We start from the raw sequence: 13,510 nt of genomic DNA, 5'->3' as shown, positions 1-13,510 counted from the left end.
GCTATTTAATTATTATAGAAAGTTAAATTAGTCCTAGTGTTTGTTAAGTTGAGAAAGTAATTCTTGTGAAAAACCTATGCATAATAAGGCATTTTGAAGACCTATTTTTTTTAAATTGAAGTACTTTGTAAAAAATATTATGGTTCTAATAAGATTTTTATGAAAAATAAACTTGTTTTGTATTAAATTTTTATTGTACTAAATGAATAGTTTCTCAAATAGTTTTGGTACTTGGAGTAGTGAACCTTTAAATGTTTTTTTTTGTGTAGAAAATGATTAACACCTATAGGTTTACCATTAAGATATTATTAAAAAGGGGAAAAATATTGATATCACAAAATATATAATTTAAATGCATTTCGTGGAATTAGCTCTTCATCAATGTTATAGATAAATAAAAATGTTATATTAAATAGTGGATACTTATTACCTATAACTTTTTTTATTGATAATGATAATTTTTCAGATAAAATCTATAAAATGGAAAGTTTAGTGATTATAGAAGAAAGTATTTCCCAGCAATATGATGAGTTGTCAGATTTTCTTGATTTTATTGAGACGACAGGGAATAGATATAACATTAGAGTAAAACACTAGAGAGGGAAAGGAATAAATTATTAATATTTATTTACGATTTATTCCAATAATACAAGCAACAAAATTTTTCGACAATATAATTTTCTGAAAGCTAACTTATTTTAAGAAATTCAACTATTCACAGCTAACTTATTATTCATGTTTTATCATTTGCTTTCCATTTTACGAAGGAAAACTACTTATGACTGACTTAATATGCGAGGGAAATGAATAAAAATAATTGCCCTCATAATAACTTACATTTTTTACCAATTATATGACCAGATATGCTGATTATGAGAGTGTGTATCTACTAGGTATCTATATTATATCTATTCTACAGGGTGTCCACATATTGTTATGAACAATTTGAAGTGTATTTCATTATTGTTCCAAAACAGTAGAGAGCACATTCAATTTGAAAGAAAAAATATCAAGTCTGAAAAAATTGTTAATGAACAATTAAGAAATAGGGAAAGATATTTCACCTGAAGAATACTTTTTTACTTCCGTCTTTATGTTGTTGTATTTTCTATGGTGTTTTATGTTAAGGAATGCGATACAACCAAGTGAAAATTTCTGAATGAACTACACATCATAAAAACAGATAGAAAAATCAGATGTTAATTAAATAATATTCTAAGTTATAAACCAGAGCTTACTTATTATTTTCCAACCCTGGCTTTAGTAGGTATTGCAGATGCGCCTCCATCTGTAAGAAACAGAATGAGGGAAACATGAATTTCTCAGCTGCTATTCAAGATACAACTGAAATATTAAGTTAAGAATCCTTTTACTAATGAAATGCATTTATTTATGATGATTCTCTCTTTTCTTTTACTCTATTTTTTTTTTTATTTTAACTAAACATTTGATCTATAACTCACTTTGTCTGTTTAACTGTTTATGATTTTTTGGCTTCGCTACATATGGAGGAAAAATTGGTTGTTCTTCGAATTAAATATCTCTATACACATGTGTAGTAGTGAGATGTCAGAGAAAGCAGACTTTGAGATGCCAATAATTGATAATGTAGAATCATGTGAAGAAGTTGACTACACAGGGGTGTAAATATTCTGCATCAAATCAATCTTGTTTTTTTCAACACTAAAGTTCATCTTCTTTTGACACCCACTCAAAAATCTTTTTCTAATAATACATTTTAGGGATCATGGAAAGAAAACGAAGTTGTGGGTTTCGTCGTATTTTTACAGTAGCTTTTCTCCTATTTCTGGGGTTGGGGAAAGGTAATCTCGCAGGGTTAAAGCCCCCTGCAGGAGTTAGAAAGAAAAAAACAACCACTTCCTTATTTTCTGTGCTCGACTGACACTTTTAGGAAAACCGCACTAATCATTTTATCCAAAAATGTCCTAAAAAATATACTGCAGAATATAAAACACCGATATAATATAGAGACAGAAACGGATGAAAACTTTGACCCTTCATTGGTTATAGAGGAAATAATTGAACCCGATTCAGATCCTGATTTTATTATTGAAGAAGGTACCTAAGGGGGGGAAGTTTGTACAGTTATAGGAAATGAAATTCAGTATAAAAGTTTGGGAGGGTCGTGTGGGCTTGTTTTTATAGTTATCAACCTAATTCTTTTTGTAGGCTCTCTTATATGACTGGATGTACACATAAAACTTTGAAAATTGAATTTCGGCACTTTCCTTCTTGGGGCTTGTGGAGCATAAAAACCCCCCAAACGCTAAAAATATTAGTTCTGAGCTTATTTTTAAAGATATCAACCTGATTTTTTTTAAATAATACTTATTTAACATAACTGAATCAACGAACCATTACAGATTTCATTTTGGAACTTTCCTTCTAGGGGCTTGTGGAGCAAAAGACCCCCAAAAACTAAAAATATGCGTTCTAAGCTTATTTTTAAAGATATCAACCTGATTTTTTAAAAATAATACTTTTTAACATATCTGAATCAACGAACCATTACAGATTTCATTTTGGGACTTTTCTTCTAGGGGCTTGTGCGGCAAAAGACCCCAAAAACACTAAAAATATGCGTTCTGAGCTTATTTTTAAAGATACCAACCTGATTTTTTTTTAAATAATACTTTTTTTAACATAACTGAATCTACGAACCATTACAGATTTCATTTTGGGACTTTCCTTCTAGGGGCTTGTGGAGCAAAAGACCCCCAAAAACACCAAAAATATGAGTTCTGATCTTATTTTTAAAGATATCAACCTGATTTTTTAAAGGAAACTTTTTGAACATAACCAAACTAGGGAACCATTACATATTTCATTGGACTAAGGAACCATTACAGATTTAATTTTAGGACTTTCCTTCTAAGGGCTTGTGAAGCAAAAGACCCCCAAAAACACTAAAAATATGAGTTCTGATCTTATTTTTAAAGATATCAACCTGATTTTTTAAAGGAAACTTTTTGAACATAACCAAACTAGGGAACCATTACATATTTCATTTTGGGACTTTCCTTCTAGGGGCTTATGGAGCAAAAGAACCACAAAACACTAAAAATATTAGTTCTGAGCTTATTTTTAAAGACATCAACCTGATTTTTTTTATATAATACTTCTTTAACATAACCAAACTAAGAAACCATTACAGATTTCATTTTCGGACTTTCCTTCTAGGGTCTACTGGAGCAAAAGACCCCCAAAACACTAAAAATATTGGGACTTTCCTTCTAGGGGCTTGTGGAGCAAAAAAACCACAAAACACTAAAAGTATTAGTTCTGACCTTATTTTTAAAGATATCAACCTGATTTTTTAAAGAACACCTTTTTAACATAACCGAACTAGTGGGGCAAAAGACCCCCAAAAAGTATTATGTTAAAAAGTATTATTTTTTAAAAATCAGGTTGATATATTTAAAAATAAGCTTAGAACTCATACTTTTAGTGTTTTGGGGGGTCTTTTGCTCCACAAATCACAAGAATAAAAGTCCCAAAATAAAATCTGTAATAGTTCGTTGATTCGGTTATGTTAAAAAAGTATTATTTAAAAAAACCAGGTTGATATCTTTAAAAATAAGCCCTGAACTCATATTTTTAGTGTTTTTGGGGGTCTTTTGCTCCACTAGACTCTAAAAGGAAAGTACAAAATGAAAGCTGTAATGGTTCCTTAATTCAAGTATGTTAAGAAAGTTTTTTTTTAAAATCAGGTTGACATCTTTTAAGCTCAGAACTCATATTTTTTGTGGTTTAAGGGTCGTTTGCTCCACAAGCCCCTAGTAGGAAAGTCCCAAAATGAAATCTGTAATGGTTTGTTGATTCGGTTATGTTAAAAAAGTATTATTTAAAAAAAATCAGGTTGATATCTTTAAAAATAAGCTTAGAACTCTTATTTTTAGTGTTTTGGGGGTCTATTGCTCCACAAGCCCCTACAAGGAAAGTCCCAATATGAAATCTGTAATGGTTCGTTGATTCGGTTATGTTAAAAAAGTATTATTTTAAAAAATCAGGTTGATATCTTTTAAAATAAGCTTAGAACTCATATTTTTAGTGTTTTGGGGGGATCTTTTGCTCCACAAGCCCCTAGAAGGAAAGTCCCAATATGAAATCTGTAATGGTTCGTTGATTCGGTTATGTTAAAAAAGTATCATTTAAAAAAATCAGGTTGATATCTTTAAAAATAAGCTCAGAACTCATATTTTTAGTGTTTGGGGGGTTTTTGTGCTCCACGAGCCCCAAGAAGGAAAGTCCCAAAATGAAATCTGTAATGGTTCGTTGATTCAGTTATGTTAAAAAGTATTATTTTTTAAAAATCAGGTTGACATATTTAAAAATAAGCTCAGAACTCATATTTTTAGCGTTTGGGGGGTTTTTGTGCTCCACAAGCCCTAAGAAGGAAAGTCCCAAAATGAAATCTGTAATGGTTCGTTGATTCAGTTATGTTAAAAAAGTATTATTTTTTAAAAAAATCAGGTTGATATCTTTAAAAATAAGCTTAGAACTCATATTTTTAGCGTTTGGGGAGGTTTTGTGCTCCACAAGCCCCAAGAAGGTAAGTGCCGAAATTCAATTTTCAAAGTTTTATGTGTACATCCAGTCATATAAGGGAGCCTACAAAAAGAATTAGGTTGATAACTATAAAAATAAGCCCACACGGCCCTCCCAAACTTTTATAATGAATTTCATTTACTATAACTGTACAAACTTCCCCCCCCCCTTATTAAGTTTGCAACACGTAGCGTATAGGCTCGTTTTCAGGAAGGTGATGGGTTCGAATCTCGGCCCCAAAACTGTATCATAATGAAAAACAATTATGTTTAAACTTGGGTTAATGTTCATTTGTCTTATTCTCTGGTTCTAGAGATTCGCTTGAATGGATGTTGTCAATTGTCATCCTTGTTACATTATGCCCTTATGAAAAAGGCATCTATTTTTCATTTCTTCCAGCAATTACAAAAAAAATTAATGCTTTCTCGTCACTTGTATGGCCTTTAGGACATATAAAATGATGGTTCCCAAATGTATATAATAGAGCGAGAATAATAGTTTTATTTCTTAGCTTGTTAGTTTTAGGAAACAATTTTAAATCTTTAAAGTTTTTTTTGTCTTTTCATGAATGGATGATAGTATTTTTCTTTACAAAAAGGCTCAGATTTTATTAAAACTGATCATGTTCTCTCTTTATTTAGAAGAAGAATCGGAGGGAGATGAAGAAAGTAGTGAAGTTGATGAGGAAACAGAAAAAGAATATTCTTGTCATAAATGCAACGAAACATTTGTCATTAAATCTAATCTGGTTGACCATATAAAAGACAAACATTCAAATGACCATGTAAAAGACCAATATTCAAATGAGAAAGAAGTTTCAACTGAAGACCATTTCCATGTAAATTGTGTGATTATAGATTTAAACGTAATTCTCACTTGACTAGGCATACTCTAAAGGTTCATAAGAAAAAAACAATGAAGCCTATTCAGGAAGAATCAAAAGTTAGAAACCTAAAGGGATATACTTGTGATGTATGCAATAAAGTATTTAATAGAAAAGACCACCTTAAAAGGCATAAATCTAATTTGCATTCAATTACTATACCAAAGAAAGAATTACTAAAAAAAGAAACCAACAATTTATTACCTAAAGATCACATTTGCCTTATATGCTCCAAATCTTTTGGAAAAAAATATCATTTGGATAGGCACAGACATAATGTACATAAGATTTAATTTTATATATGTATACATTGTTAAGTTCTGTTTGAAAAAAATTGTTGTTTGTTTGTTAAAATGAATTTATTACTGTTCAATTATTTTACTCTTCAAGTTTTAGAATTTGTTGGCGATTGCTGGGGCCATTAAATTCTGGTTATTTTTGTTTATAAATTATGACCATATTTTTTTCAGATAAAATCAAAATGGAAAGTTTATCGGAAATAGAAGCTAGTATATCTAAACAATGTGACGAATTAGCTGAAATTATTGGATCAATAACCACTAAAGAGTGTCCAATCATTGTAATCAACAATCTAAAATGTATTTTATCACTGTTCCTTAATAGCAAAGAACATATTAAACTGGAAAGAAAAACTACAAATCCTCTGGAATTCGTTGACATACAAACAGAAAATGACACAACAGACACAGTTGACTTTGAAACTCCGCAAATCTTTGTTGGAACATATGAGGAAAATGTTTCTGAAGGAGATATAGTTGAAGCGGGTACACACACTCAGTTCCAGGTGGAGAATGATTATAGTCATTCCTCGGTTAAGGAAGAAACAGACTTTATGCTTGTTGAAGGTAAATTTGTACAAATCGATTTCTCGTCATTCTTTTCGGCTAAAACCATTATGAATTAATTTTCAGTCGTACTATGCAGTAATTGGATGTCATTTTAAAAATGTAGTAAGAGGTTTTGTATAATTTTGCGTAACTTAGCTATTCGGAGAGAAAAGTTAAAAATAATCTGTGTTTGGTAGATGCTGGTTTTCATAAAATAAACTGCCAAATCCCAGTGCTGTTACTCTTCTTTTGGTTTGGTTCCTTTTTATTTTGGGTTATGTTTCAAACACTTTAACATCATCCCCTCTCCCCTTCCTTTGAATACTAGATTTAATTACAAATACCTTCTCCTTTGTCCCAACAAAATAGGTTTGTTTTAACTTACAATCTTTTTTTAAATTGATTTAAATAATTCTTTTTTTTCAGATGAAGACATAGGGAACCAAAGTCGAAACGATGAACAATTCTCGTGTGACGTTTGCGGGAGATCATTCGCTAGTAAAGGTAATTTGGAACGACATAAATTACTTCACAGTGAGAACAGACCTGAATATTCTTGCAATATATGCGGAAATTCATTTTCTCAAAACGAGAACTTGAACAGACATGTGAAAAGGGTTCATCATTTAGAAGAATCCAAGGAGTTTCCATGTGATTTATGCGGCAAAGTATTACAAAGAAAAGAGAATCTACGAAATCACAAATTAAAGTTTCACCCCGACGATCCGAGTACTGTACGAGAGCTTGTATCACTTGAAAAAAGGCGCCAGGGGCCCAGGAATTTTCTTTGTGATATCTGCATGAAGGCGTTTACAAGAAAAGATCATTTGAATAGGCATAAACTTAATATACATAATATTGGATCGGGTTAAGATTAGCATGCAACATGTCCACTGAAAGAAATATGTATATTTTGTAAAAATAGGATTAACTAATTTGCAATTTTCAAGTAAACAAAATATTGCGACAATTTTTACATTGTAAAGAATTTTGATTTTCATAGCGTTGCGTTTTTATAGCTGCCTGTCTGACCTATTTTAGATGCAACTTCTTTTGTATCTTTTAATTACATAGGTATTACATAGCCTATAGATATTATCTTTGTTAAGATTTAGCTATTATATTTATTGTAAAATAATTGAAAGCTTTTATCGTTAAGCCACTGTTGTTAACACTGGAGGCTTCGCCCCCCTAGCATGTAGAAGCTCAAAATTTAAAATAGAAAAATAGCTTTAAACTGACCCATGAATTAAATTCAGGGAGGGAGGTTACATTGGGCTGTTTACTACACTGCACTAGTCCCCAAACTTTGAGGATTTTATTGAATTTTGATTGGTTGGTTCATTAAGATGAGTGTCCAAACGATTCAACTAATAATTGTAATATACAGAAGGGATAATTTTGTCTGATTCATTTAGATACCCGCAGTAAATTAGAAATAAAATAGCCTGAAACGAATAACTGGGTAGCTTAGCGAGATCTAAACATAGACAAAAACCCTACTACTTTACCTATAAGATATACCTAATACTTTTTTCTTATGAATTTCTTATATTTTTATAGAAATTATTGATTGTTTCTCAGTAAGTCTTTACAGTTTACATTGAATGAAAGATATTTAGGTAATATATTCATTTCCAACAACATTTTGTTAACACAAAGTTTTATTTTTTACTTATGAATAATGTAAATAATTTTGATAATTTCATATATATAAATGTACATTTTTTATTTTATTTTATTAAATAAGTATTGTATTTTAAATGTATTGAATTTTGTTGACTTGTTATTGCTGCTCTTCTAATGTACCTACACTTAGGGAAGGGAGGGAGGGATGGACATTGGACTGTAAATTACACTGATACCCAAAGTTATATAGATACGTTATCTTAATCGTTGGCTTGTTAACTTTTGGTACTTTTATTCAAATTTTATTGATTGATTCCATACTAGCTTGTGTCCAATATTTAACCAATGATTTTAATCTTCAGTAGGTAATTTTGTTTATCATCAATGGGAATATATTTCAATTTGTTGTTCATTGTCTTATCCCTTAGATCCCTGACTTACAACACACCATTATGATTATACAATTCTAATTTATTTCAGATTTGAATTTAAGCACAAAATGGAAACATTGTTACAAATCCAATCTCAAATTGAGAGTCAATGTGACACTTTTGAAAAGTTGAAAGATTCTTTGTTAAACTCTGTGGCATGTCCTGAAATTGTGTGTGACAATTTTATTTGTATAATGTCTCTGTTAGCAAACAGTAGAAATCATATCCAGTATGAAATTAACCAAAAAGTTTCTTTCTATGTAGACAGAAAAAGAAATGAGTGTTCTAGAGTACAAAATGTGCCCCAAATTACCTTGAAAAGAAAACAACAAGAAATTATAAATGACTTGAGGACTAAAAAAGTTAAAGTTTGTCTTAAGAAGATTAAACTTCCCGTTAAAACCATTGAATCCCAGACTAAAATCAAAATTAAAACAGAAAAAAACGTTGATGAAGATACTACTAGTGATGATATGGAAAATAGTTTCAGTGATGAAGAACCTATTGATGATATGGAAAATGGTTTCACTGATGAGAATTTTATTGAAGTTGATTATAATATAATCAAAGAAGAAATTAAAATTGAAGATAATCCAATTGAAGGTAATCAACCATATTTCAGTTGATTTTCTTATCCTCTTTATAATTTCAAGTAGTAAGTTTTTTTTATTAATCTATAGATCTTAGAAAATGCTGTTCCAACTGGGACGCTACACTACAGACCTTTACTGCCCTCCCCTAGAGGCTAGGGGCGAAGGAACTTGTTTATTTTTTTTTAAAGTGACCTTAATATGGGTATATGTGAACACACAGTTTTTGTTCAACAGCTTTTGGTCTTTTCATTTATGTTTTAGTTATTAGTTATAGAAAATAGAATACATTGATTACTTTAGGTTTTTCTCCATAAAGTTTCGCTACTACTTACCTAATAAACTTAATCATACATATTTATTTTTTTAGACCCTTTTGATTCGTTACATATACAAACGGATAATAGAGAACCAAGTCCTAGTCCCGAAATAGAAAAGAATAAAGAATCTGTGAGCAAAAAACATGATATTATTTTGAAAGTTGGATACCAATGTAATTTTCAAAATTGTGATAGGTAAGCGTTCTACTCTTTACATATCTTTACCATTAACCCTTGCTATTTTATTATTTTAGCTGCTGCGCCCCTAGTGTCTAAGGACTTTTTATTTGAAGGAGAAGAGGAAGAGGAGAGCATTTAAAAATCCCCTTAAAATTCAAACCTAAAAAATAAGATAGCCTAGATCCATCTCAAGACATATATGATTTTATTGGCTGCTATTTAAAATAAACGGATGATTTTTTTTGTGAATATTCTCTATACTAATTAGCATCAAGCATATAATTTGCTTGGTTTTTCGGATTCATACTATTTACAAAATATAAATGAAACCAATTTTCCCTTCCTTATGACATCTGCTTTTTAAAAACCTTAGTCCATATTTCCTTCCATTCTTTTTTTTGTACTTCGCTACTTATGGATGTTGGCATCTTTGTTTATTTCAGTGTCATAAATTGTATTCCTGGGTCAACGGAATTCAAGAGGCACTGGCTATCCCACCCTGGGGCTAGCTTCAAAGATATGGCTTTTACTGAAGTCAATTCCAACAAGGTAAGGTTGCATTTTTCTTACTTTTTGGCAGGGGTGCATATTCTGCACAAGATTCATTTTTTCCCCTGCTGCAAAATTTTTTATCTTTTCCCATCCTAGTTTTTTCCAGCAAGAAGGGGAAAAACTGGAAAAATAACTTAAATTTTAATTTTAAATTTTAAATCTTAGGGAGGTTATAAGTTCGAATTTCCGCCCCTATTGTGTCTAAATTTTAAAACCACCGAAAGACGTTAAAATTTGAACTTACCGCTGCTATGCCAGATGCGCGACATTGATAAGAGTATTAAAAATGCCTTGGCCAAAAATAAGCGCAATTCATTACCATGCACAGTTAGAACTTTTAGACGAAGGGTGGATTGTCTGCAATTATTTGGACGCAAGTGCCTTGTGACCTACTATAAAGGTCTGGCCCTATGCTGTTATTAACCGTCCTCAGTGGTATAAATCAGGTATTAGGTATAATTGATCGTTCCTTGGATATTTTTTTAGATAGTGGACCAGGACCTGTAGTGTAGGTATCGATCCACATTTTTAGATTTTGGACCTGAAATTTCTATAGCCATTTTTTAGATTGTGGACCTGAAGTCTATCTATCCATATTTTTAAATTATGGACCTGAAGTCTATCTATCCATATTTTTAGATTATGGACCTGAAGTCTATCGATCCATATGTTTAGATTATGGACCTGAAGTCTATCGATCCATATGTTTAGATTATGGACCTGAAGTCTATCGATCCATATGTTTAGATTATGGACCTGAAGTCTATCTATCCATATTTTTAGATTATGGACTTGAAGTCTATCTATCCATATTTTTAGATTTTGGACCTGAAGTCTATCTATCCATATTTTTAGATTATGGACCTGAAGTCTATCTATCCATATTTTTAGATTATGGACCTGAAGTCTATCGATCCATATGTTTAGATTATGGACCTGAAGTCTATCGATCCATATGTTTAGATTATGGACCTGAAGTCTATCTATCCATATTTTTAGATTATGGACTTGAAGTCTATCTATCCATATTTTTAGATTTTGGACCTGAAGTCTATCTATCCATATTTTTAGATTATGGACCTGAAGTCTATCTATCCATATTTTTAGATTATGGACCTGAAGTCTATCGATCCATATGTTTAGATTATGGACCTGAAGTCTATCGATCCATATGTTTAGATTATGGACCTGAAGTCTATCTATCCATATTTTTAGATTATGGACTTGAAGTCTATCTATCCATATTTTTAGATTATGGACCTGAAGTCTATCTATCCATATTTTTAGATTATGGACCTGAAGTCTATCTACCCATATTTTGCTGAGTGTGCTCTATGTCCAGAAACATGTACAAGTACTCTTAATATGAAGGAAAATGGACGAACATAAATTAGATAATAAGTTCAAAAATAGAGAGGGCAGGGATCTAAAGAGATAAGACAATGGCCGATAAATTGATGTACATCCCCAATGATGACAAACAAAATTACCACTTATGTAGATTAAAATTATTGTTTGAAACATTTGAACACTCAACTTAACAAACCAACCAATCAAAATCCAGCAAAAGTCCCCAAAGTTTTTAAGCCAACGAGCAAGAAAACATTATTGTAAAACCTTGGGGACAAGTGTAGAAATAAACAGCCCATTGTCCTCTCTCTCTCTCTCTACTTTTATTCACATAATATTTACTGAGTTAACCTATTGTGTGAGTCAATATGATTGTCCATATAAAACTGCAGGATGCTCTCCAACAAGTTATGCGGCACTGGAAAAGCACCCATGCAAATACCTCACAGGTATAATGATAGTATATGATAAAAAAAAAACCTGTGCCTTTCGGGATTTTTACGGGTTCAAGTTTTGAACCACGCTGCGTCATAATAAAGACGTTAAAAATGGTATATTGATGGATTGTCACTACCTTAAACTAACTAGAAGCTTATTAGGAGCAGGGGTAATTCCTATTGGTATTTTTAAAATTAATTCAGAACTCTGGTTTTTATTTGATTGAGCACTTAAATAGTTTGGTCTGTTTGGAAAGGATATGAAGATAGGTAAATAAATGAAAAGATAGTTATTGATCGCATCGTATTATTGACAGCTTTCCGCGGATATTAGAATAAAAGATTATAATTGTAGAAACAGTTTTGACAGTCCCGAGGGGCCGAAGGCCTTGGTTAACAAAACTGGCATCAATCTTATGATTTTTTTTTTCGTGGAAAATTTATTGCATGCTTTTTTAGTATCGCTGTGAACCGATTCTAATCCAGCGGATATTAATTTGTTTCTATTCTGCACTGGACAGTAAATTAATTTTTGAATTATATTTAGGAAGTTTCACAGCGCGTTGTTCATCCACTTTTACCCTCAAGGAAAATATAAATTGTAGAAATATTGTAAATTTAAGTATTTCTTTAGTTAAAAAGAGTACCTAAAGCATTTTCTAAAAACAAAATCTCTTTATTTTATTTATTTAAGAGTTATTGAAAGTAACAACTGCAGAATAAATGCATTGTAGCACAAATCATTTTAATTACGCTACGCAAATTTTCAATATAGTATACTTAACGGATAGCTCAGATTATTGATTAAGGTATGTTAGTGTTGTCCTATTAATTTTAACTAGACATGATTATTCTGTAACAGTTTAGTACAATTTATACATCGTTGCAACTCTATAATAAATGAAAGGCATAAAAGTCAATTTTATACATGATAATTCCTAGGGAATAATCACATTTAAATAGTTTTTAGAATGTTGCTTTCTGATGATGATAAGGCAAATGTTACAAGCGAAGCATCTTCATAATCAAAATAACTAGATCCATAGAACACATAATTCAATGTATTTCATTAAAAACAGAGTTCCATTATCAGAATTGAAGCAAGGTACTCCCATTGAAGTCGAACCTATGAAAGATGATCTGAATCTTAACACAGTTGATGAAGCACACAGTCTAGATAAAAGAAAGATAACAATTAGAAAGTTCTTTGATGAAGACTGAAAAGATTTTCCTGTTGGCTTTGAATTCAGGTTCTTAGCCTTTTACTAAATAATCATTAAACTATTTGTAGAGTTGCTTTGCTTCTAGCCTGTATTCATATAAATCATGAATTTAGAGAAGTTTTATAATAAAGACTGATAAAAAAAATGAATAAACAGTACCTTCTATGCCACATTTCATTACATGGTTTTTAACACCCTTGCTCCAATCATTGCAATCTTTTTTTAACAACCAAAGTCAGAACTAGGAGCTTCAAACCAGTTTCTATCCAAATAAGATTTTTGACCAAACATTAAATACTAATGCCATGTTACAATCATTTTTTTTTTGTTGGCTCGGGCCTTTGGCCTCAAGGGACCAACAAAACTGAAATCAAACCTTTAATTTAACATTACTATCCGTTAAACGTTGTCTTTAATACGATGCTATCAATGATTATTATATCACTGTTTACAAAATTAATAAAATAAATTGTATTTATAAATTTTTACATTCTCCCC

General features: G+C 31.0%; 1 protein-coding gene across 1 annotated transcript; it reads left to right on the top strand.

The window, feature by feature from the left end:
- The first annotated feature begins 1,556 nt into the window (after positions 1-1,556).
- Positions 1,557-13,021, top strand: LOC145334245 (uncharacterized). Its single transcript, XM_080179621.1, has 10 exons — positions 1,557-1,641; positions 1,992-2,079; positions 5,211-6,318; positions 6,727-8,963; positions 9,321-9,465; positions 9,894-9,999; positions 11,290-11,375; positions 11,747-11,801; positions 12,337-12,377; positions 12,869-13,021. Exons 4-10 carry the CDS (start codon positions 8,429-8,431, stop codon positions 13,008-13,010), a joined length of 1,110 nt encoding a protein of 369 aa, XP_080035747.1. The 5' UTR covers positions 1,557-1,641; positions 1,992-2,079; positions 5,211-6,318; positions 6,727-8,428; the 3' UTR covers positions 13,011-13,021.
- Positions 13,022-13,510: the final 489 nt, after the last annotated feature.

The sequence above is a fragment of the Acartia tonsa genome, chromosome 12 (assembly GCF_053477335.1).
Source record: "Acartia tonsa isolate MP-2025a chromosome 12, ASM5347733v1, whole genome shotgun sequence".
Classification (NCBI taxonomy): Eukaryota; Metazoa; Arthropoda; class Copepoda; order Calanoida; family Acartiidae; genus Acartia; species Acartia tonsa.
This window is presented reverse-complemented; position numbering and strand designations above follow the sequence as displayed.